This window comes from Trichomycterus rosablanca, chromosome 2 (assembly GCF_030014385.1).
Source record: "Trichomycterus rosablanca isolate fTriRos1 chromosome 2, fTriRos1.hap1, whole genome shotgun sequence".
NCBI lineage: Eukaryota > Metazoa > Chordata > Actinopteri > Siluriformes > Trichomycteridae > Trichomycterus > Trichomycterus rosablanca.
In genome coordinates this window covers 12093791-12120071 of record NC_085989.1, presented here as the reverse complement: position 1 = coordinate 12120071, position 26281 = coordinate 12093791, and the positions used below count along the sequence as shown (strand labels likewise).

The window sequence follows — 26281 nt, the reverse complement described above, 5'->3', positions numbered from 1 at the left end:
ACATTATTATTTATTACCTCATTACTAGCCCTAAATTTCCCCGGTCCCAACTTTTTGGAAATGTGTTGCAGGCCTAAAATGCAGGGACGGTGTACAGTGTATCACAAAAGTGAGTACACCCCTCACATTTCTGCAAATATTTTATTATATCTTTTCATGGGACAACACTATAGAAATAAAACTTGGATATAACTTAGAGTAGTCAGTGTACAACTTGTATAGCAGTGTAGATTTACTGTCTTCTGAAAATAACTCAACACACAGCCATTAATGTCTAAATGGCTGGCAACATAAGTGAGTACACCCCACAGTGAACATGTCCAAATTGTGCCCAAAGTGTCAATATTTTGTGTGACCACCATTATTATCCAGCACTGCCTTAACCCTCCTGGGCATGGAATTCACCAGAGCTGCACAGGTTGCTACTGGAATCCTCTTCCACTCCTCCATGATGACATCACGGAGCTGGTGGATGTTAGACACCTTGAACTCCTCCACCTTCCACTTGAGGATGCGCCACAGGTGCTCAATTGGGTTTAGTCCATCACCTTTACCTTCAGCTTCCTCAGCAAGGCAGTTGTCATCTTGGAGGTTGTGTTTGGGGTCGTTATCTTGTTGGAAAACTGCCATGAGGCCCAGTTTTCGAGGGGAGGGGATCATGCTCTGTTTCAGAATGTCACAGTACATGTTGGAATTCATGTTTCCCTCAATGAACTGCAGCTCCCCAGTGCCAGCAACACTCATGCAGCCCAAGAACCATGATACTACCACCACCATGCTTGACTGTAGGCAAGATACAGTTGTCTTGGTACTTCTCACCAGGGCGCCGCCACACATGCTGGACACCATCTGAGCCAAACAAGTTTATCTTGGTCTCGTCAGACCACAGGGCATTCCAGTAATCCATGTTCTTGGACTGCTTGTCTTCAGCAAACTGTTTGCGGGCTTTCTTGTGCGTCAGCTTCCTTCTGGGATGACGACCATGCAGACCGAGTTGATGCAGTGTGCGGTGTATGGTCTGAGCACTGACAGGCTGACCTCCCACGTCTTCAACCTCTGCAGCAATGCTGGTAGCACTCATGTGTCTATTTTTTAAAGCCAACCTCTGGATATGATGCCAAACACGTGGACTCAACTTCTTTGGTCGACCCTGGCGAAGCCTGTTCCGAGTGGAACCTGTCCTGGAAAACCGCTGTATGACCGTGGCCACCATGCTGTAGCTCAGTTTCAGGGTGTTAGCAATCTTCTTATAGCCCAGGCCATCTTTGTGGAGAGCAACAATTCTATTTCTCACATCCTCAGAGAGTTCTTTGCCATGAGGTGCCATGTTGAATATCCAGTGGCCAGTATGAGAGAATTGTACCCAAAACACCAAATTTAACAGCCCTGCTCCCCATTTACACCTGGGACCTTGACACATGACACCAGGGAGGGACAACGACACATTTGGGCACAATTTGGACATGTTCACTGTGGGGTGTACTCACTTATGTTGCCAGCTATTTAGACATTAATGGCTGTGTGTTGAGTTATTTTCAGAAGACAGTAAATCTACACTGCTATACAAGCTGTACACTGACTACTCTAAGTTATATCCAAGTTTCATGTCTTTAGTGTTGTCCCATGAAAAGATATAATGAAATATTTGCAGAAATGTGAGGGGTGTACTCACTTTTGTGATACACTGTATATTAACAAATTAAATAAAGTTGACCAGACAAAACATCAATATCTTAGGTTCATACTGTTTGCAATTAAATAAAAGTAAATGTAAGGAACACTGCATTATTTATTTGCATTTTCCATTCTGTCCTAACTTTTTCTAATTTGTAGTCAAAGAATGTTTTAGACCCACTGTAGTTATTTAAGGTCCTAACCTCCCAAACTCTCACTCAGGCCAGCCTCCCCTCCTGGCCCAGGTTCCACCCCCCAATGGTTCTTCTCACTCCTCGGCCTCGGGATCCAATCGCCAGCTAGTGACTGCCATTTATCCAGCCCCAAGTGTCACCCTGACGACAGGAGTGGTTTCTATGACGACTGTTTCTCAAAGTGTGGCTAGCTCTGTGCCATTCCTGACATCCCTCTCATCACCTTGCATGAAGACATCACTAGCATCAAGTGTGCAGTCACATGCTCAAAATCATGCAGAGGCTTATTCAGAGGACACTTTGAAGATGGAGAGCTCTAAAGTACATAAAGAAGGAACACGGAAAGAAGCTTTTTCAAACACAACCCTTCAGACTAAAGAATCAGGAACATCTGCTAGTCCGACCCCACACATGCATAAAGGTAAATATGAACACATTGGTGTACACCCTTTTTGTCTTCTACAAAATTAATTCCAACAATGCTATAAAAAACTAATTTTTTTCACATTTCATGTTATTTGAAAGTCGTGGCAGCATGTATTAAACATGGACAATTAGCATCAGCGAAGTGGAACAGTGGTATCAAGTTAGAGCTCATTTACACCAACGGACAGGGATGCTACTTTTTTGGAAGCTGTTTGTAATTATGGACAATAAATGAAAACCTGCTCTTCTGGACCCCTAAGCATCCGAGAAAAGTAGTATGATGTGATTTAGACATCTAGACAGATGTTTAAATAAAGACCGTGCATGTTTTAACCCATGCTTCCATATGTCAAGTACAATGGATGATGCATTGCGGTATTGGCATCCAGCTGTTAGAAATGATTTCATCCAGTGGTTGTAAACTTTAACAGTCATTTAACAGTCTACACATGTGCCAACACAAATTCCTACAGACACACTACAAAATCTTAAACAAAGCCTTCTCAGAGATAGATAGATAGATAGATAGATAGATAGATAGATAGATAGATAGATAGATAGATAGATAGATAGATAGATAGATAGATAGATAGATAGATAGATAGATACGTTCATTTATCCCAAGGACATTTATTACATTTAATTATTAATTATTGAATTATTATTATATGTGGTGGCAACTCCAGCTGAATAATGTCCACATTTTTAGATTAGCATGTTTGTGATAAAGTGTCTAAATATATAGAATTTAGCAGAGAATATAGACAAATACGATTTTATATGTAAATGTACAAAATGTGTTTTAATTAGTGCACTTTATTTCTTTTTTTTGCATTTTGCATTCCCCCACCAATTTTTCTCCCATTCTAGTCGTATCCAATTACCCGATTGTATTACGCTTTTGTATTGTATTACGCTGTATTACCTCTCTACTGATGCTGACTTCCACTCACACATGTGCACTAGCCGACTGCATCTTTTCAGCTGCACGAGGCGAGTTCATATGTGGATCAGATTCGCACACAGAGAGCCACGCACTGATCCCATCATCCCCCGTCTCTGAGCAGGTGCCAATAATCAGCCAGCAGAGGTCGTAATTGCATCAGTTATGAGAAATCCCCTCTGACACCCTCCATAGGAACAAGCCAATCATTGTTCAGTAGGCGCCCAGCCTGCCAGTAGCAGAGATTCAAACTGTCAGCTTTGGTGTGCTAGCATGTTTTATTGCTGCACCATCTGAACCCCCTTAGTGCACTGTGTTCATTAATTGTAATGATCAAATGTGCTGTTTCTTATGTAAATGTTTATATGTGTCCTCCTCACAGGAAATGGAGATCAGTCACCCAAAGTCAAAGTTGAGCATGTTCCCTCAGGACAGGAGTTGGATGAGCAGATTGGAAAGGAGGACAGCAGCATGGAGCATGACAGTGATGGAGATGGTGGAGGAGCTTGCTCTTCTTGGGTGGAGAGTACAGTGAGAGAGAGAGGACGAGAAGCAACACCCAAAAGTCTGGTCACTGATAACCACAATAAAGAGGAACATGGTAAAGAGGTGAGAACCAAATCACATAGGTGTGAAACCATTAGAAAAAAGTACAAGTGGTAAGGGGGTGTACAACAACGTGGATACCACATGGCAGCGGGGATTGCCATGGGCCCAACATTTTCATGTGGTTTTAGGCCCAATACCACTCTGATCAGGATTATGACGACATAGTGAAATGGCATTACATCAATTTATTGAATTAAAAATTGATTAAATAAATTAATTAATAAATAAAGGTCTGGGGTGTTTCCTGCCATTCAACCTGTTGAATGTTGATTAAGGAGGTCTGGTTTATCCTATCAATTCATCCCAAAGGTGTAAAATGGGATTTAGGTAAGGCCACCTTTTAGCAATGGGTGTGGCTGAAACATATAAATTTTAGAGTTATGGAATTTGGAGGGCTGTCAGCTTACGTGTCATTTAGTGACTTAAATTAGGGCTTAATTTGGCTGATCTTAATTTAAAAAGGTGCTACGCCAAAGGTGCTACGCCATTCTGTGGCGTTCAGTTCATACATACTGGATGTTTTATATATCTGTATGTATTTTTTTACTGTTTTATTTTCCTCTATCTTTCTCAGGCTGCCCGAAGAGACGTGTCTGGGTTGGACTTGTCTCGGCCTCCACCTCAAAGTGACACTCCAGCAGTAAAAAAGACCAAGTCCCGTCCTCCGCCACTCAAGAGCACCACTGAAACTGTAGACAAGTGAGTCGCAAAGTAACAAACCAACTTTTTGGTATTGTGTATATACACCAAATGTACACAAATATATACACATTTACAAAAAGGTGGGGCAGATGAAAACAGAAAGCTGTGATTTATAAACTGTAAACCTTTGATCCCTCAAAAACTCACTCTCACTCACTCACTTTCTAAGACGATTATCCTAATCAGGGTCGTGGGGGGTGCTGGAGCCTGTCCTAGCTTTCAATGGACGCAAGCACACAATCATTGCAAGCCATTCATCAACAACATCCAGAAAGGCTGCTAAATTCTCCTGGCTCAAGCTCTTCAGAGAGAGACTGACACAAAGTGAATGATGGTGCTGTGGTCCACCTTTCAATTTGTTTTTGGAATCATTGGATGTTGTATTCTTGGGACCAACTACATTGGTTATCATAAACACAATAAAAACAACTTCATTATTAGAGTGCAGCAGTGTTGTTTGTAGGTTCAGATACAAAGTGCCAGAAAAAAAATAAACATTGATGAGAATAAATAATAATCAAAGTAGATGCATAAAGCTAAGCACACAGTTCTACTTAATAATCACTCATTATTCACTATTATTTTACTTATTATATTTATTATGTACAGTAAAAATGTACAGTACAATTTCTTTTCTTTCTTTTTATTTTTTCTTTTTCTTTCTTTCTTTCTTTCTTTCTTTCTTTCTTTCTTTCTTTCTTTCTTTCTTTCTTTCTTTCTTTCTTTCTTTCTTTCTATTTTTTCATTTTCTTTCTTTCCTATTTTTTCTTTTTTTTTCCTATTTCTCATGTTCTTTCTTTCCTATTTTTTCTTTCTTTTTTCCTATTTTTTCATTTTCTTTCTTTCCTATTTTTTCTTTCTTTCCTGTTTTTTCTTTTTCTTTCTTTCTTTCTTTCTTTCTTTCTTTCTTTCTTTCTTTCTTTCTTTCTTTCTTTCCTCTTTTCCGTTTTTTTTTTTTTTTTTTACTTTGTCTTTTTTTTCTTTTCCTCTTTTTCTTTCCTTTCTTTCCTTCAGTTTTTTTCTTTCTCTTTTTACTTTCTTTCTTATTTTTTTCCTTTTTTCTTTCCTTCCATTTTTTCTTTCTCTTTTTACTTTTTCTTATTTTTTTGTTTTCCTCTTTTCCTCTTTTTCTTTCTTTTCTTTCCTTCCGTTGTTTTTCTTTCTTTCTTTTACTTTCTTATTTTTTTCTTTTCCTCTTTTTCTTTCTTTTCTTTCCTTCTTGTTTTTTCTTTGTCTTTCTTTCTTTCTTTCTTTCTTTCTTTCTTTCTTTCTTTCTTTCTTTCTTTCTTTCTTTCTTTCTTTCTTTCTTTTGTCTTGAAATAATTTAGATTTTTTTTTACTGTCCACAGAGTGCTGATCGATAACTACATTGATAAGCGCATAGCTGAGCTGCCCGAGTTTAAGCCAGAGGAATTGCTACCCTCTCCCAGCCTGCAGAATCTGGCCACATCTCCCCGAGCCATACTCAGCAGCTATCGCAAGAAAAGGAGGAACTCAACAGGTAGGCGGGGGTGTATGTATGTGTGTGTATGTTTAAAGTAAATACAGATGGACTAAGATGTAAAGCTTATGACTGCTTAGAGAAGAGTACGTTGACAAGCAAAAGCTATTAAACATATACATTTGTGTTGTATATTGTACAATATGTACGGATGTGCAGAACAATAGATGAATTTAGCGGGGGTGGCTTTTGGAGCCTCGTTTCTTATTTATTGGTGCCCGGATTATGGACGAATCCTGTTGGGATATGCAGTGTTCTGTTCCTAACAGTCTTTTCCACCTACTTGTCCCTTCTGCTCATTACTTTCTTCTCTGTTTATTTTTGTGCTCTCAGATCTTGACTCTGTTGATGATCCCAGCTCTCCAAGGAGAAAGAGTCGTCGCCTGTCCAGCTGTAGCTCAGAACCCAACACGCCCAAGAGCGCTGCCAAGTGTGAGGGAGACATATTCACCTTTGACAGAACCGGTGTGTACACAATCACTCCTTATACTGTATGATAAAAATGGGCTTGATAAGTTTGAATATAAATATAACGCAAAATATTTTATTCCAATGCTTTATATTTTTATTTTATATATATTTATATTTTAAAAGGAAAGCAATTTTACCACAGATAAAATGTTGTCACATGATCACCCTTTATAAATACATATTATATTTTAAAGATAGGGTTGCACAGTTGCACAGCAGGTATTGTACAGGACTTTGAGCACATAACCAGTTTCTGTGTGGGGATTGGTCAAATGTGGCTCCACCACGATAAGAAGCTGCACCATGAATGGTCAGATTTTGGAGACTTTGGAATCTTTCTGCATAGTGATTGCCAGCACTGTGATTGAGCAGCTGTGCTAAATTTCTGCGCTGCGATTGGTCAAATGTTGGAAATGTTGGACTTCAGGGAGGATTCCTGCACAGCAATTGGCTGTCGAATGTCGGTGCTATAAATTTGATTGGTCCTGGCAGTCCAACAGGGTCCAACATTTCCCAGATGATCAAGCAACAGCTGGTGCTCCTGGTGATCTGGGTCATTGCTTGTATAGTGTCCGCTTATTTTTTTAAGGTATAATAATAAGAATAGCTTATAGGCCATGTTTTTCAAAGCTGTCCAGAGGTGTGGAATGAGTAAGTGTGTGATGGAGTGGCACTGTTTAGGCTGTATACCTGCCCTGCTTTCACGGTGTAGCACTAGTCCCAATACGACTTTCATCATTAAGAAGTTATTAAAGATGAAAATGAACTATTGCATGATACAATACAAACTAAAATTTAATTCTAATTCCTGGCTTCAGTACTTTCAACCTCACCAATTGCTATCAAGTGTATACGAACAATAATGTAAAATAAATTATGTGCTTCCAAATTTATCGCAATAGTCTGGAGACAGCTCTTTCCTGTTCCAGCATACGTCCGTCCCTGTGCACAAAGCGAGCACCTTAAAAAACTGGTTTGATCAGTGTGCTATTGATGAACTCCAATGGTCTGCACAGAGCCCTGACCATGGAACACTGTTTGCCAACCAGACCTGCTCTTTTGACTGAGTGGGCAAATTCCCACAGGCTCTCCAAAATCTTGTGGAACACCTTTCCAGAAAAGCAAAGGCTCTTATGTGGGGCCCCTGCAGTGGGAGGAAAATGTCCATATTAATGCTTATGGCTTTGAAATGTGTATCAAGCTCAGAGTCAAGTGTCCACATACTTAAAGTCATGTAGTCTATGCTTACATTTTTAATACATTTTTTCATTTTTATTCATGGGTTACCTGTTGTGTCTTATGGTCAAGTCAATTTCTCAGAACCCCAGCTATAATACAGATTCGTCTTAATATGCACACTTTGATGAGCGCTGAACAAAGCGGCTGTTTATTGTTAATTTGAAATTAAAAAAATAATTTAAAAAAAGACTAAACACGTACAAAAGGGTGTCGAGTTTCAAAGATTTCGAGTTTGAGGGACGTCCAGTTACAAGGTGCCACTGTACCACTATAGACATTGTCTCAAAGCAACTTTACAGAATCCACGACCAACAGATCAAAAACCACTGTTGAGCAAGCCGAGGGCAACAGTGGCAAGAAAAAACTCCCTTAAAATTAAAGATGAAACTCTAAGAGGAACCAGACTTAACATGGACCCATCCTCTTTGGGTGCTAAATTGTAATAATGTTTTTTTTCACTCAGCTGCCGTATCAGATTTGAACTTTTTCAGGCAGAAGACGGAATGTAATTTGCCAGAATGAAACATTATGAATAAATGTACAGTTCTGCAGGTGTAGCACTTGATGTAGAAAGAAATTTGTTAAGAAAATTTTACATAGGAATTCTATGCAGTCATTCACTGTTAAAAGCAGTTAAAGCTGACGTATGTGGCAGAGGCTGAAGCTGTGTACAGCACTTATGGGCAATGTGCAGAATCTGTACTGAAATAGCTCACTTGCCAGACTTCACAATGACACCTTTAATAAGATCTTAAATGATCCTACATCCCTATACACAGGCATAGATAAGCTGTATAGATCTTAGCAACTGCCACAATATATGGTCAAATGTTTGTGGACACTTTTAATAATTATTGAGTTCAGGTGTTTTATTCACACCTATTAACAATATTTATTTATTCATTGTATGTTTTATCACTGCTTAATTCTATTCAGGTTCACGTTGGGTTCAATTAATAGGGCAAAAGGTAGCAAACACACTGGACAGGTCACCAGTTCGTCACAGAGCAGATACACTCACACATTCACACACACACTTATACTTAAAACAGTTTTGTATCTCCAGTGAACCTGACTGCATGTCTTTGGACTGTGGGAGGAAACCGGAGCACTTAGAGAAAACCCATGCAGACATGGGGTAAACATTCAAACTCCACACAGAAAGGACCCAGACCGCTCCACCTGGGAATTAAACCCAGGCCCTTCTTGCTGTGACCACAGTGCCGCCCCGCTCTTAATATGTATTGTCATAATTATTAAATTAAAGCATCAGCACTCTTTTGCAGATAAACCATATATAAATATCACTGCAATTTTTAATTTTTGTAATAGGCCAGATTGAGTTTCGGCACTGTGTAGCCCTGCACCTGCAAGAATTGAAACTGAACCCAATTTGCAGGTTGCTTAACCAAGGCTGTGGCTAAAAAGCCACCAAGAAAAAGGGTTATGGGGAAAAAGCAGTGGCCAAAATAACAGAAACTAATAAAAAAAAAAAGCCATATGCAGCTTGCAAATGAGAAAAGTTCTGTGGATTTTTCTCCAGAAGCCAGTGGTGGGCATGGAGGGGAGGGTAGAGTCAGAATTACCCAGATGTCCAGAATCTATGATCAATTTGCGTAGTTTCAGTTGTAAAAAGCAGAGAAAGAAAGACAGTTATTTACAATGTGCAATCTGATTTTCCCCCATATATTATGGTTTAGACATTTTACATACAAGATTGTATGCTGGTTTTCTTTTACACAGTACCTCCCCTACACCCCTGGCACTTCTGTCTCACTTTAGATATATGCAATTCCCCTGTGTACTTCCCTGTGGCAACTCCTTTTGCTTACACTACACCCACTCTGGCTAAAAAGGGGCCACGGGCTATTTTCAGAGAATTATTTACAATGATTTCACACAACAAGTAGCAATAATGGTAATCGATGACAACATCTAATCGATGACAACATCAAAAACATCTATTTGGATATGTGCACTAGAAGTATGTTAATTATCAAAATCAAGTGGTGAAATAATTGTCTGTTAGAAAAGATAGTCATGGACTCCTCACACCCTGGATGCAAACTTTTTAATCTCCTACCCTCTGGCAGGCACCACAGAGTCCAACACACAAAATCAAATAGACACGTAACAGTTTTTTTCCCAAAATGCCATCAAACTTATTAATAACTAAAACTGAACTGTCGTTTACATGCCACACTGCACTTTTATTTTTATTTTTACTACTCTTATAATCTTATGCTATTTTTCTGTTTTCTGTATATATGCAAATTTGTACATCGTCTGCATGTAGTTTTGTCTGTACATTACATTTTTTGTATATTGTAGAGAGCTAACAACAGCCGAAAACAAATTTCTTGTGTGTGTAAATATACGGGTGGCTCGGTGGGTAACACTGTTGCCTCACAGCAGGAAGGTCCTGGGTTTGATCCCCAGGCGGGGCGGTCCGGGTCCTTTCTGTGCGGAGTTTGCATGTTCTCCCCGTGTCTGCGTGGGTTTCCTCCGGGAACTCCGGTTTCCTTTCACAGTCCAAAAACATGCAGTCAGGTTAATTGGAGACACTGAATTGCCCTGTAGGTGAATGGGTGTGTGTATGTGTGTGTATATGTGTGTCTGCCCTGTGATGGACTGACGCCCCATCCAGGGTGTAACTGTGTGCCTTGGGCCCATTGAAAAGCTGGGATAGCCCCGCCCCCAACCCTAATTTGATGAGCGGTTAAGAAAATGAGTGAGAGTGAGTGTAAACATACTTAGCAAATAAAGCCGATTCTGAACATTACTTTGTTGTATAAAATGTTTGCTTTTAGGACAGTAACTAATACTACTAGAGTAACTAAAGTTTCTCCTTTAGTGCTTAACCCATCATGGATTTGTATCACCTGAGTTTACTATATTGTGTTCTTAAATGTGCCCTTAAATGTGTGTGTACCTTACTTAAATCCCTGTTTCCTCTTTCATCAGGAGAGACAGAGGACATTTTAGGCGAGCTGGACCGTGTGCCATACTCCCTGCGTCGCACATTGGATCAGCGCCGGGCCCTTGTCATGCAACTCTTTCAGGAGCAAGGCTCCCTCTTTCCTTCAGGTAAAAATCACAGCTGCCTCCTGTATGACATAATGGAGCATATTAGAGTTTTACCTTAAAGAAAAGAATGTAGAAGAGTAATAAACTCAGAGACTGTGCAAAGCAGGTTAACTGGACCCAACTTTCATTCATTCGCATTTAGAAATGCTAAAGAAATTAATTTATGGGATGCTTATTCTTATCCTGCTAACAGGTTAAATGTAGAAGTTTATATACGGCTTTAGAAGTGTTAAATGATTCAAGTTGTGTTCTAAAAAGTAGGGCTGACTCGATACCACTTTTTTATGTCCGATTCCAATACCGATGCAAAATTGAGTATCTGCCGATACCGATACCAATGCGATACCATCATTTCTCCTCTCAAACAACTAAGCAGTAATAATACATTTCTCAATGCACCATGATTAAACTAGCTATCTAAATAACAATGCTCAGACTGTGAAACAAATATTCTAAAGGAATAAATACAGAACCTACAACATCACACTTACACATTTAGCAGCATTTTTGGTTTTACTTACGTTCAAGCTGTTGTTCATGTGACACATCTCGCTTTACGGTGTGTCGTCCAAAGTGACATTAAGTGTTATTTACATTAAGCAACAGTATCGGATCTGATTACAAGTTTTTTTCCTTCCGATATCTGATTCAGTGATTTGGGCCAATATCGGACCGATACCGAGTATAGGATTGGTGCCAGCCCCAGTAAAAAGTATTTTAGCAGCTTATACTATGTATATGTATATTCTTAACATACAGTAGAAATGTGATTAGTTTTACGGAGTGAATGTAGTGATACAGTGACAGTATGCTTTAGGGTTGGATGAGGGCTAAATCAGTTCTGTGTTATTGATTGTTCTGTGTGGGCTTAGGGGAAATAACTGTTTTCTTTGTATGTGTTTGGCTCTTTGTACGTGGGTGCTTTGGTGGTGTTTCTATGATGATAGCAACTAAGATAGAAAATGTCTTGGGTGAACGTTGAGCAGAACAATGGGTTACCAGGTCTTAATGCACCCACATAAAATTCTTATATATAGTGCAATGATGCAAATAGTGCAAACATAATGGCAATGTCCTGAGCCATGTCGACCTCCTTCAGCTTCTCGTGGGCAGAGATCTGATGTTTTTTGTAAGGAGAAAAGACATTGTTTGGCTGACCAGTTTCACCTCTGTTCTGTTGATGTGTACAGTTGGATGGTCTCTCTCCTGTGTCTTCTTTTTTTGCATTTTTTTGCAGTCAGTGCACAATTTGACTAGTCCTGTTAACCTCCTCTCAGTAGGCAAGCTTGTCTGTATCAGAGATGACTGTGGGTCTATCTGAAAACCTAGTGAGCTGCCTTGCTGCCTACTGCCTAACTAGGCAGCTGATTAAGTAGAGAAGATTCTAATAAGACATTGAACTTATAAGGCAGATTATCTAGACGCACTACTTAGACAGCATTACGGCGATTACGTCACCGCAGTTTTCACTTACTAGGCTAAAACAGTAGTGGGGCTTGCCTTCACTGCTAAGGAAGCATCAGACGCCCCCTAATCATTCAGTCAGTTTATAGCTTTGAAATAAGGCATCTTGGTAGGCAGCCTTGGTATCTGGAAATCAAAAAATTTAGAGAGCCATCGATGTAGAGCTCACTAGGTTTTCAGGCAGACCCTGTATTAGATCATTTCTTTATGCAGTGGCAGACTGTGTTAAGTGATGATGGTTTTCTGAAGTATTCCCAAGCTCATTAGACTACATTAATCACAGTAGCTCATTAACTGATGCATTACGACCTCTGCTGGCTGATGGATGGTGCCTGCACAGAGGCGGGGAAAGATTGCGGATCAGGGTGTGTCTCTCCGTACACAAGGCTGATTCGCATATATGCACTTGCCTAGTGTGGGTGACAAAATGATACGGCTGCTGCATACATGTCGGAGGGGGTGTGGGTTAGCTTCGTTCTCCTCAAATCAGACTGGGGGTCGGCATTAGTGGAGAGGAAGCGTGATGCAATCGGGCAGTTGGACGCGCTAAAAATTTGGAAGAAAAGGGGAGAGAAAATGCATAAACAAAATATTTTTAAAAATATTTTAGATTTAATAATATTTAATATATTTTTTTTAATGTTTTTGTTTATGCATTTTCTTCCCTTTTTTCTCCCTTTTAGCACGTCCAATTGCCCGATTGCGTCATGCTTCCTCTCCACCAATGCCGATCCCTGCTCTGATTGAGGAGAACGAAGCTAACCCACGCCCCCTCTGACACATGGGCACTTTGACAAGTGCAGTGCAGCTCAGCATTGTGTACGGAGGGGACACACCCTGAGAGCACTCTTTTCTCATCTCTGTGCAGGTGGCATTAATCAGCCAGCAGAGGTCGTAATTGCACCAGTCATGGGAGAGAGACCCTATCTGGCTTAGTCCCGCCCAAATCTGAACAACAGGCCAATCGTTGCTAATGTGGCCGCTCAGCCTTAGCCGGTAGGCAGAGCTGAGATTCGATATGATGTATTCGAGATCCCAGCTCTGGTTCCAGCGTGTGTTTTTACCGCTGCGCCACCTGAGCGGCCAGTAATATTTAATATTTGATAATATTTTTTCGTATTTTTATTGCGTTTTACAAAATGTCCTAACTTTTTCTGATTTTTTTCTGATTCATTTCTCTATTTCAGCCCAGGCTACATCAGCTTTCCAGGCTCGCTACTCTGAAACCTTTCCAAAAAAAATCTGTTTACAGTTGAAGATTCGTGAAGTGAGGCAGAAGATCATGCAGACAGCCACACCCGGAGGCTCAGATGTTACAGGGTTTGGAGTGGCAACCGGTGTCCCAGACTCTGCACCAGGACCATCCAATCCTACGGCCAGAGGCGAAGGCTGGCCAGAATTGGATGAGAAAGGCTCAGAACGGGAAGAGCCTAAGAATGAGACGAGTGAGTCGCACGAGCTGAGATAAAGAATGACAGCGAGGATACAAACATGGACAGAATGTTATAACGGGCTGTAGGCAAACTGAACTAGCGTCACTGAATATTCAGCACCTATGGGGATCTTTTTGAATTTTTAACCAACCGTGTGGGTTTTGTTTTGTTTGTGTCATTATTCTTCTGTCACACTGTGGCAGGGTGACAATTACACCAACAAATTTACCGACGCATATATGCAAGTACAAAACATAACATTTCACAGCTGGCATGAGCACCTTTTTAATGATTCATTTGACGGTCCTCTTTTACTTTTCACCGCCATTCTACAGCAGGACAATTCTTCCTTTCTTGAATCTCAGAGCCCTTCACTGCTGCACATCAGTCAGCATTCTGCGTCAACTCTCCTCGCCTGGTGTAAAAGACTTGTTTGAAGGTGATGAACGGTGGATGATACACGATTGCACTTTCTTTCGTGAGACACTGAGACGAAAAGCGGTAGATGGAGTGGAGGAGGTGTCTCGGTGTGAATGGGACACGTCCTTATAGTGGACAAACTTGCAATGGCTGTTACTGTTCTAGGATGCAGGCGCAGAAACGAACTTTCCAAAAGCAACAAACCCAAGTCAAGCAGAAAGCAACGGCTACAGCGACTGCCAAAACAGAGCAACAACAAAGAAATCACAATACCACAGCACAGAAAAAACGAGAGTGTCCGTTTTTTAAAATGGAGCATCCAGAACACCGTTAATGGAAAAGAATTGAGACACTACTCTCTATAAATGCGCTCGTAGTTATGCTTTGTTGTTTGTAGTTGTTTTGTCGTACTAGTAGAAACTATTGATATTTTGTTAAAAGTGCTTGCTTTCTTTTCTCTATCTTCTTAATTCTCGTGATATTTACAGCACGGACTAATCAAGTTTTGGGTAAATGCTGAAATGATCTCTGTTCCTGCCTCTTAGCTAAACCTCCACTCAGGCCTCCATCTTTTGGCCTTTTTCCTCAGCCTCTCCTAATCTCTCACTTTATATAACCTCGACGGCTCGAGGGCACAAAGCTCTTTGCTCTTTTCCCTTTTTTTATTGATATGTTTTAATCAGGTGTTTGCACAATATGTGGTCTTTGACCACAATTCAAATCAGGAAAGTATTTGCTTTTAGATATATGTATAAAAAATATACATAACCAGTGACTATTCATTTCGTTACCCTTACTCAACATATCCTTTGCTCTTAAACTGACCTCTTTCTCTTTATCCTCAAACTTTTTACTAATAGTGTTGTTGGAAAGTGCCCCGGAAAAGCTGGTCTGGAGTCAGAATAAGATTTGCAGCCTGGAACGATTCTGAATCAGAATTACGAAAAGGGAAAGTTGCTCAGAGACCAGTATTATGGCGGCATTTCTCAGGATCTCTTCTTTCTTTCTTTCTGACACTTCTTTTATTGGTGCAATAGGACTGTGTCGATGGGGAAATTTCCTAGGTTCCTAGGTTTTAGACGAGTGAATGATTCGTGCCATAGATATTTACTGTTCAAGCTGGCGAAGCTTTCACAATATGATACATATATTGGGAAAAAAAAAACGTTTTTAGAATAATTAGAAAACATAATTCATGTTTGAGTGTTAAGAAAATAATCCAAACAGAACAAAAAGCTTAAACCTTAAAAATATCTAGCACTTTTTTTGCATCGTTTTGCTGAGAAGTAATGAGTATATTGCTACTGCTCAGTTTCACTTGAATGTGTGACTATCTCCTGAACATAGTTGTGTGTGTCTCTGTGTGTGTGTGTGTGTGTGTGTGTGTGTGTGTGTGTGTGTGCATGAGTATGTGTATGTGTGTGTGAGCGTATAAAATAATACCTAATATGCCTAATATGCATTTCGTCAGACCAGACCTGCTCTAGTGCAAATTATATCAATGGTTTGCATAGAACCAGGGCAGTATACTTAAAAGACTGTTATCATTCACCAGTACGCTGGTTATTAGGGTGGAAATGGGTTTTCTTAACAATAAGTGAAACCCGATTACATGTTGGTGACTCGGATGTTTGCCACTTGATAATTTTGTCAAGAGAAACGCTTGCATACACAAATGCATACCCTCACATGTATGTGTGTACACTTGTATACCCAATAAACTGCCCTTACTAGGGACTGAAGAAGGAAGTTTTGAATGAGAAAGATGAGCATCAGCTCATAAAGCAGGCATGTTGACCATGTGCAATATTTCTAAAGAAAAGAATATTGAAAATATTAAAGGTCTAACACAAAATGTTTTACAGTGTTGTCATTTGTCAGACGGACCTGCATGAGAAGTTGTTTTCTTTTTATTTGCTTACTATTTGTTTATTTCATTAAATGAACTGGTCAGGGATGCAGTAAGTCCAGAACTATCTGGTAACAGTCGGTGCAAGGCAAGAACTCAGTTCTGTACTGCACACTGATGTAATTGATGCACTTTTGATTTGGCTTTTAGTTAATGTTTTACTAATATTAAAACGTCAACTTCTTAATTGATTGTATAATTTAGTTAAATGTATTTGTATTTTTCTATGTATTTTTAATAAATAACAGCTCAATTGGCATTCTCCCAAAAAAAACCAAAACTGGCAAGTACGCCACCATCACACACTATATACACCGACCAGGAATAACATTATGACCACTGACGGGTGAAGTGAATAACACTGATTATCTCTTCATCATGGCACCTGTTAGTGGTTGGATATATTAGGTAGCAAGTGAACATTTTATCCTCAAAGTTGGTGTGTTAGAAGCAGGAAAAGTGGGCAAGTGTAAGGATCTGAGTGAGTTTGACAAGGGCCAAATTGTGATGGCTAGATGACTGGGTCAGAGCATCTCCAAAACTGCAGCTCTTGTGGGGTGTTCCAGGTCTGCAGTGGTCAGTTTCTATCAAAAGTGGTCCAAGGGAGGAACAGTGGTAAACCTGGGCTCATTGATGCACGTGTGGAGCAGACGAGCTACTGTAGCTCAAAATGCTGAAGAAGTTAATGCTGGTTCTAAAAGAAAGGTGTCGGAATTCACAGTGCATCGCAGTTTGTTGCATATGGGGCTGCATAGCCACAGACCAGTCAGGGTGCCCATGCTGACCCCTGTCCACCACCAAAAGTGCCAACAGTTGGGCACGCTAGCATTGAAACTTGACCACGGAGCAATGGAAGAAGGTGGCCTGGTCTGATGAATCACATTTTGTTTTACATCACGTGGATGGCCGGGTGTGTGTGCGTCACTTACCTGGGGAACACATGGCACCAGGATGCACTATGGGAAGAAGGCAAGCCAGAGGAGGCAGTGTGATGCTTTGGGCAATGTTCTGCTGGGAAACCTTGGGTCCTGCCATCCATGTGGATGTTACTTTGACACATACCATCTACCTAAGCATTGTTGCAGACCATGTACACCCTTTCATGAAAACGGTATTCCCTGATGGCTGTGGCCTCTTTCAGCAGGATAATTCTCCCTGCCACAAAGCAAAAATGGTTCAGGAATGGTTTGAGGAGCACAACAACGAGTCTGAGGTGTTGACTTGGCCTCCAAATTCCCCAGATCTCAATCCAATCAAGCATCTGCGGGATGTGCTGGACAAACAAGTCCAAACTATGGAGGCCCCACCTCGCAACCTACAGGAGTTAAAGGATCTGCTGCTAACATCTTGGTGCCAGATACTACAGCACACCTTCAGGGGTCCAGTGGAGTCCATGCCTCAACGGGTCAGGGCTGTTTTAGCAGCAAAAGGGGGACCAAAACAATATTAGAATGGTCATAATGTTATGCCTGATCGGTGTATATAGCTTTTCTTTAAGATCTTTATAGACCTTGCTTTGTGCATAGGGGCACAGTAGCGCAGGAACAGGAAAGAGCCTTTCCTAAACTGTTTTTGCAAAGTTAGAAGCATATAATTTCTTTTATGTACTTGATTTAATACACCTGTTAACAATTGTGGCTAAAAAACAGCATTAATTAGAAATGCTTTTTCCAACACTTTTGTCCATATAGTGTTTGCATATAAAGAGACCTGAAGATTGGGGCCAGTGATAGCTCAGTGGTTAAGGTATTGGACTAGTAAACAGAAGGTTGCCGGTTCAAGCCTCGCCACCACCAAGTTGCCACTGTTGGGTCCCTGAGCAAGGCCCTTAACCCTCAATTGCTCATTGTGTAAGTCGCTTTGGATAAAAGCGTCTGCTAAATGCTGAAAATGTAAATGTAAGATGGCAGTTCACAGATTCTTGCAATCCCAACTTTACTCTCAGCCTTTTTGCTTTTTGGTCAGCGTGGTTAGTCAAAGTCCCCAAGGTGATGGCAACACAGTTGAGGTATCTGCAACAGTTGCCAGATTTATTGTGTTGGATCCACAATCCACACCATGCTGCAGTGTTTAAAGAGGTCAAACTACAACTTAACAGCACTATGATCCAAACTGTACCTAACTGTAATGCAGCTGTACCAGTTCAGGGACTCAGGGCTCAGCATTTGGAATAACTAACCATGCTTACCTCAGTAGGTGGGGTGCTGTTTGGAAAGGCAAAACAGTAAGAGAGATCTTGGGTCCCCATTGAGCTCCCAACCAATCAGTGTATTAAAGCAGTCCATTTAGCAATAATAGCATTCTACCCATATGTACAAAACAAACATGCTGATTCGAACAGACACCACTTCAACAGTATATCATTTGAATCACCAGGGGGACACAGTCAGTATGATGTCTCACGGCAGCATGGGAACTGTTGTTTTGGGCTTTGCCATGCTTAAACTCTCTGAAAGAAGTCTATGTACCAGGGTGTGAATCAAGCTGATCTGCTATCCAGACAGGTACTAATGAAATACAATTTAGCCAATACAGCCAAATAGAAGAATTATGCTTAAAGAAATCCTTCTCCTGAAAGCACTCAACTCAAGATTAGGCTGACAGTTCACCTTTTTTTCATATATATATTTTGTTTATGCATTTTCTCCCCTTTTTCTCCCTTTTTAGCGCATCCATTTGCCCGATTGTGTCATGATTCCTCTCCACTAATGCCGATCCCCTCTGATTGAGGAGAATAAAGCTAACCCACGCCCCCTTCGACACGTGGGCAGCAGCCGTATGCGTTTTGTCACCTACACTTTGACGAGTGCAGTGCGGATCAGCACTGTGTACGGAGAGACACACCCTGACAGCACTCTTTTCCCGTCTATGTGCAGGCACCATCAATCAGCCAGCAGAGATTGTAATTGCATTAGTTATAAGTCCCCATCCCTATCCAGCTTTTTAATATCCCACCCCTTTCTGAACAACAGGCCAATCGTTGTTCATGTGGCTGCTCAGCCCAGACGGCAGGCAGAGCTGAGACTCGATATGATGTATCCCAGCTCTGGTGTCAGCGTGTGTTTTTACTGCTGCGCCACCTGAGCTGTGACAGTTTACCTTTTAACATGACAATGATCTAAGGGCTAAAGCCAAAACATTTACATTTTCAGCATTTAGCAGACGCTTTTATCCAAAGCGACTTAAAGTACTGTGACAGAATATTGTCTGAGCAATTGAGGGTTAAGGGCCTTGCTCAAAGGCCCAACAGTGGCAACCTGGCAGTGGTGGGGCTTGAACCAGCAACCTTTTGATTACTAGTCCAGTATCTTAACCACTAGGCTACAACTGCCCTACACGCCTAGTAAAAGGCCAGACTCGAACAACTGTTAAGAGCCCTAAAGATGGCAGTTCACAAATGTTTGCCATCTAATCTGATGCATCATGAAAGGAACTGCTGTGTACAGTTAGATAAATTGCCCAATTACAGATGTGCAAAGCTTATAGACGTGTATCCAAGAAAATTTGCAGCTGTAATTACTGCCAAAGGGGCTTCTACAAATTATTAAACATCTATTTAAAAGTAAATGCACAACACAATAAAGTGTGCAAAATAGTCAAGGCATCTGAATATCTTACAAATCCATTGTATTTCCAGAACTGCTTTAAAGTTCCACAGTAAAACACTGGGTGCAAGGCAGGACAGGATGGCAATATATCGCAGGGCTTTGGCCATCCCCACTCAGACATAGCTGGTCATGCTCAATAGCACAGTTGAGATTTAAACCCAGATCTCAGCTGAAGTGGGCAAGAGTAAATACTGCTGCACCACCTGAGCTACTGTGTCTGTAGAAAAAGAAAGAGTTAGATTCCTCATCTCTGCTGCAATTATGTCCTCTGCTGGCTGATCGAGGTGTCTGCTAAAAATAGACTGATTAGCCTGATGACAAAAGAGCTTTTGTAAAACACCATATGGACAAAAGTATTGGGACACCCAATAAAATGTACCTCACCCTACCCCAAATGTAATTTATGTGTGTTTCTAATCATTCAAATAATTTTATAGGCAAACTTGCTGACTTTGCACATTTGTTGTTCATGTACAGGAAGAGATGCGATTGTGTGTCGTTTTCATACTCAAAAATGCCTGCCCAGGCAGTAGGTCTTCCGGGTTAGAGCTAGGCGGTTCCTGAATCACCCGGGTTAATGATTCAAATCTTTGTACTGAATCAGGAATCACGAGTCCAAAATCTCAATTCAACCCGGATCCTATGAGTCCTCTGAGCTGCTGCTAAGTACACAAGGCGAGTGAGCAGACTCACTGGAAACACCGCGGACTCAGATGATTTGGCTGAACCAACTTCACTCCAGTCCGTGAATCTAAGTAATAAGTTAAATATTCCAATAAACAAGCAGTTAAACACACTGGTGTTTGTTATGTGGCTGATTTTATGCACATAATTGCATATGCTGATAATGCACATACTGATAATTATTATTATCAGTAGTACTGGTACAGATTAGTAATGCAGCATATTTTATTGTAAGCAAAACAACAACAAAATATAGTTATATATTTTATTATAACCCATCTGATTGGTAGGTGAGTCCACCCCCTGTCCCCCATGATCAAGATTCCACTTAGAAAAATGTGTCAACTTGTCACTGACAAGAGAACTGTGAGGTGCCAAGAGAATTAAGAGAGAAGGATTTATTTACAGAAGATGAGAGCACAGAAGACAAGTGATATTTGAATGCATTTTCATGAAGTAAATCAATCGCAATCAAGATGTCAGTACAAGCGACTCAGATGAACTGGATCACATTACTGAGTGACTCACATTAACCCGAGTCCATAAAATGAACCGGATTTACCACCACTAATCCGGGTACTTTTTGCGTACTGTTTAATGAATACTACCTATTCGGACACACTACCCGCTTTCACGTACTGCTTTCCCCTACTGTTCAGACGCAGCTTCTGTATGTCACCAATATAATGTTTGTAGACATTTTTATTATATGTCCTTACTTTCCATAGTGTAGATAATGCATTTCACGTACGTGCATAATACATTAAGTTCTGCTACAGGTGCACGAGTTGAGTCAGTCACTGAAGGGGGCGTGCGTGGTTTATTATTATTGTTCTGCTGTTGCTGTTCTTCTACACAAAGATGGTAAACGCTCAAATGCTAGCTAAATTAACTTCAGTGCACTACAGCAGTCCTATTTTTCTCTGACAGCAAAAATGTTATAAATTTCTCAAAACTAGACTTTCACTCAAAACAGGAGAGAATAAATAATAGAAGAGCAAAGCCGGAGCTGAAAGGTTTGCTTCAAACTTTTCCAAACTCAAAATTTAACGTTCCTCTTTGGTCAAATGTGTGTGTGTAACGAATGCTGATTAAATACTGTATATTAAACATGTCCAGTTATTAATGTGCAAGCACCCAATTAAATTGTGAATTTAAGCTACTTTATTGAGTTCATATTTTGTAAATCTGGCTCTGAAGTGTTAGTAATATAGGTGAATGGTGCAGCTTTAACATATAAACAAACCAAAACATAAACCAATCAACACAAAACAAGCCAAATTAACACAATAATAATGTTTGTAAAACATAAACAAAATGTTGATTTGGATTGTGTTAATGCATATACAACCATGTTTGTTCATTTTAAAATTTCTCATTTTAATTTGTCAAGTTTTAAGAGAAAATCTCTTGTAGTTTATGGAATAAATTCTTGTATTATTTATTACCAAACATCATAATGTTTTTAATTGTAAAAATTAGCTGTGACACATAAGTATGGTATCATTTGTAGGGTCTGTTTTTTTTGGTTTAGTGCCAGTGGTAGCCTAGTGGGTAGTGCTTTGGACCATTAATCAAAAGATTGTCGGTTCTAATCCAGGCTCTGCTATGCAGCCACTGTTGGGCCCTTGAGCAAGGACCTTAACCCTGTCTGTTCCAGGGGTGCCATACAATGTGCTGACCCTGCGCTCTGACCCCAGCTTCCAAACAAGCTGGGACATGTGGAAAAACATTTCAGTGTGTTTATGTATATATGACAAATAAAGGCATTCTTCTTCCTCTTTAGTCAGTAGTTAGTTGTGAGAAGTGTAGGCACAGACACAGAAATGGAAACTGGCTTTATTTTAATTTAAATGAAAATAAAATTACATGGGTGCGTGAGTGTCGCAGAAGTAGAACGTAAGGATGAAGAGAAAAAGTTATATATTTATTAGATTCTAATAAGTATAATAGAGCACAAATGAATATACAGTAGTAAGATCAAATTACAGATTTTGTCATGTGCCGGAGATCAACAAAATCAAATATATTTCTATTGCATCTGGTGTAATAGATGATAATGACAATGTACTGTATATTGTATAATGTATATTGAAAAAAAAAAACATATAGAGGTCTAAGTTTTCACAACAAGGTAATTCAGTGGTGTGGTACTATACTACGCACACCATTGATACTACAAGTTCCAGAGTGCTCTGGGACAGCAGGCATGCCAAGATCTGCCAACTCTGTGGGGAATGTGCGCCTTCATCCGAGGTCAGAAGTCTGCATGTTTAGAAGCACATACCTGTGTGAATAGCTTTTCTCTGTGATGAATGTGAACAAAAACCAACAATGAAGTCGTCTCACTGATGCTTATCGTCACTTCATCTTGAGGGTTTCCACAGCAGAGAACCTTACCCCGAACATTGATAAACTGGCAGCCAAAAAAGGTGCCAAGACATCTGGCTCTAGCACGTATTCATAAAAGAAGAATGTAGCCTACCTATAAATATTTCATTTTGGCACTTTATTCTATACTTGTTGACCGTGCTTTGCCCTCGACATAGTCCCGGATTTTGTTTTTGGCCCTCTCTGTGGCTGAGTTTGACACCTATGCTCTACAGTGTTAAAAGGAAGATGCCACGTTCTGATTGGACAAAAATGCTAAGCAGTGCATACAAAACATTTCCAGAACAACCACATTATGTTTTAAATCTTTATACAGGCCTATATTATGTCAGCAGATTTATTTAATTATAACCGAGCGTAAACAGGCAAATAAATGGTGCACACAAAACAAAAATCATGGTAAAGATTAAAATCCCCTTTCTATCTTTCTACACACAAAAAATAAATAAATCCTCTGTGAGTTGAGAGTAAAATGTAGTAAAAAGTAAAATAGTATTATAGTGAAATATCAAAATGAAACTCCTTTTATTAGGCAGCACACAGCGCAAAGGAGAGCTGTTACGTTCCAAATACCATTCTATTACAGTTTTTTGCAGTCACTAAGACACAGCTTCTGAGACTGTCTTTTTTTTTTTTTTTTGAAACTTTACACATAGCAGCTAAAGCGCCCCCGCCATCCAAAACTCTTACAACTCCTACCAAAATGGTATTTTTGCATCTGTCCGCTTTTATCCAAAGCGACTTACAGTACTGTGACAGTATACAGTCTAAGCAATTGAGGTTTAAAGTCTTTTCTCAAGGTAAAAATATTAAAATATATTAGAAAAAAAAGTAAAAAAAAAAAAAAACAATAGTAAAAACTCGGTAGAGCACAAAAAGCTAAAATTACAAGAAATGTGAGAAATGAGTAAGGTAGTAATTATTAGTAATGTTATTGCACAATGGTATATTTATGTACAGACAATTTTACAGTGATCTGTGCTTTAAATAGCAGCTTGGGGAGGGCAGGGTTCAAGACAGTTTGATTTGTTTCCTCAGTAGCTATGGGTGTGTGTCTGGGTGGGGGGTGGAGGTGTAATGGAGGCTACAGCTCTGGGGAAAAAGCTGTTCCTCAGTCTGTTTGTTTGAGTCTTAATTGTCCTAAATCTTTTGCCCGATGGGAGGGGGACAAACAGTCTGTGACCTGGGTGAGTTGATTCCTTGATGATGTTCCAACCCTCTTATGCAGGCGGCTAGTATACACAGTGTCCAGTTTTGGGAGCTTGGTACCCATAATCCTCTGTGCAGTCCTAACTATAAGGTCCAACTCCTTCCTGTTCTCGGCCGTACAGCTGGTGTACCACGCTGTCACACAGTAACAGAGGATGCTCTCTGTTGTGCTTCTGTAAAAATTGACAAGGAGCTGAGTGGGGAGTTTGGCCTTTTTGAGCTTCCTTAAAAAGAAAAGTCTCTGTTGGTCTTTCCTCACCAGGTGGGAGGTGTTAAGTGTCCACATCAGATCCTTGGTGATGTGGAGTCCCAGGAATTTGATGTCGTTGACACTCTCTACCTCCTCACAATTTATGTGTGTGTTTGTGTGTGTGTGTGTGTGTGTGTGGGAGGGGGGGCGCTGTCTTCCTGGTTCTCCTAAAGTCCACAACGATCTCCTTTGTTTTGGTGGTGTTAAGGACCACCACCCGTACACCTGTCTGTACACCACCCGACCAGGTGTTGAACCTTCTCTCTGTAGTAGGATTCATCATTCCCTGTTATTAGTCCCACTATAGTGGTGTCGTCAGCATATTTCACCAACCGCTTTAACAGCTAGGCTGCATGGTCACATTGCCACCACGATGGACAGACATTTCTATAACTGCATGTTGACCAGTTATGTTGTGACTTCTTCTCCACCTCTTCGTGAGTTTGAACCCAGCTTCGTCCAAATATATACATTCATGGGTTTTAATTTAAATGTGAGACATCATGACAGACCTCATGTCATTGTATACATATGCTTCTTCACATACAATACAGTATTTGATACGACTGCTCTTGTTCTTGGTCGTCCTCATCTTCATACTTGCCCACTACCTCTTACACGCTCTCTTCTATTGTTGCCCTCCAATACATTTACATTTACGGCATTTAGCAGATGCCTTTATCCAAAGTGACTTACAGTACTGTGACACTGTCTGAGCTATTGAGGGTTAAGGGCCTTGCTCAAGGGCCAACAGTGACAACCTGGCAGTGGTGGGGCTTGAACCAGCAACTTTTTTAAATTACTAGTCCAGTACCTTAACCGCTAGGCTACAACTACCCTACAGCTCAGAAATGCCACATGCATTTGAACTGACTTATCCTGTTTACCTACTAATTTGAATTCTAATCACTGATGACACGTGTGCACAGTTGTGGCATGTTAACAATGACAATAGTGTGTTTGTTGTGTTTAACCTTTGTGGCATGTGTGTTCCATTCAAGTTTATAAGGTGATACAACAGTTAAAAAAAGGTCTATGAAGACAGATCTAGGGAGAAAAAAGAAACCATACATAGAAAAATTATATTACATACATATGTGTATATACATACCTATATCTGCATATTCACCAAACTTTCAACCCCCTTCCACCCCCACTTTTGACACTATAATCTGCCCACCCCTTCCCATTTATCTCCTTCCCCTTTAACCCCCTCCCCTTTACCCCCCCCCCCCCCCTTCCCCCAGCCTGGCCTGGAATTATGCATGGTCACATTGGGTGACATTCAGCTGATCCTTTGCATGACTTTGTAATTTTACACAACCAGCTGCACCATATGTTGCGAGCATACTTTCCTCATGATGCCTCCATACACATTATTTAACCTTTATTTATTTAGTATTTTAATGAACATCAAATAAGGTCAAGTAGAAACACAAGTGACTTCCGTGCCCCTGAATTCACCAGGATTAAACATAACTATTTACCATTAATGGGAAGTTTTAGAATGCAGACTGTGAAGATCTATATCTACTTCATCCCTCAGAGAATTTTCACAACTGTATAATGAAATAAGTGGGTAAATAATAAAAAAATTAAAAAATTAAAAATTAAATAAATAATAATAAAAAAAAAAAAATAATAATACAAAATAAATAATAAATAAACCCTCTCTACTCTCTATCCAGACTCCCTATTTATTACACGTCAGGAACTAATTTGTCAATTTTTTCTTCAATAAAAATGAGGATGGGACCCCACGTTTTATAAAAAAGGTCCAGGGACCCTTTCAAGGAAAATCTTAGCTTGTCAAGCTTTACACAGTTTAGAAGTTCCTGAACCCATGTATCAAACACTGTGTGTGCCATTTTTGCATCAAAGTGCACTACCATGCAAAATGTGTGTTTGTCAGTGAGAATGTGTTTAGAGTTTTGCATAAAGGTTGAATCAGATATAAAACCTGTGTCAAAGTAGGTGAAAATGGTTTAAGGTTTTGTGAAAAGAGTGATTAATTCAATAAATAAGTTTTGGCATTTAACAGATGTGTTCCAAGAATGGGGTTTAGTG

The 26281-nt window shown here is 40.1% G+C and overlaps 1 protein-coding gene across 1 annotated transcript in view; it reads left to right on the top strand.

Moving 5' to 3' along the window:
- Window positions 1-16018, top strand: part of cica (capicua transcriptional repressor a) — a 50770-nt gene extending 34752 nt beyond the window's left edge. The window contains exons 15-21 of the mRNA XM_063011346.1: window positions 1897-2289; window positions 3620-3846; window positions 4421-4545; window positions 5898-6049; window positions 6383-6514; window positions 10724-10846; window positions 13498-16018. Of these exons, the coding sequence (XP_062867416.1) occupies window positions 1897-2289; window positions 3620-3846; window positions 4421-4545; window positions 5898-6049; window positions 6383-6514; window positions 10724-10846; window positions 13498-13778 (1433 nt within the window). The 3' untranslated portion in view covers window positions 13779-16018. The remainder of the gene's footprint in view (window positions 1-1896; window positions 2290-3619; window positions 3847-4420; window positions 4546-5897; window positions 6050-6382; window positions 6515-10723; window positions 10847-13497) is intronic.
- Window positions 16019-26281: the final 10263 nt, after the last annotated feature.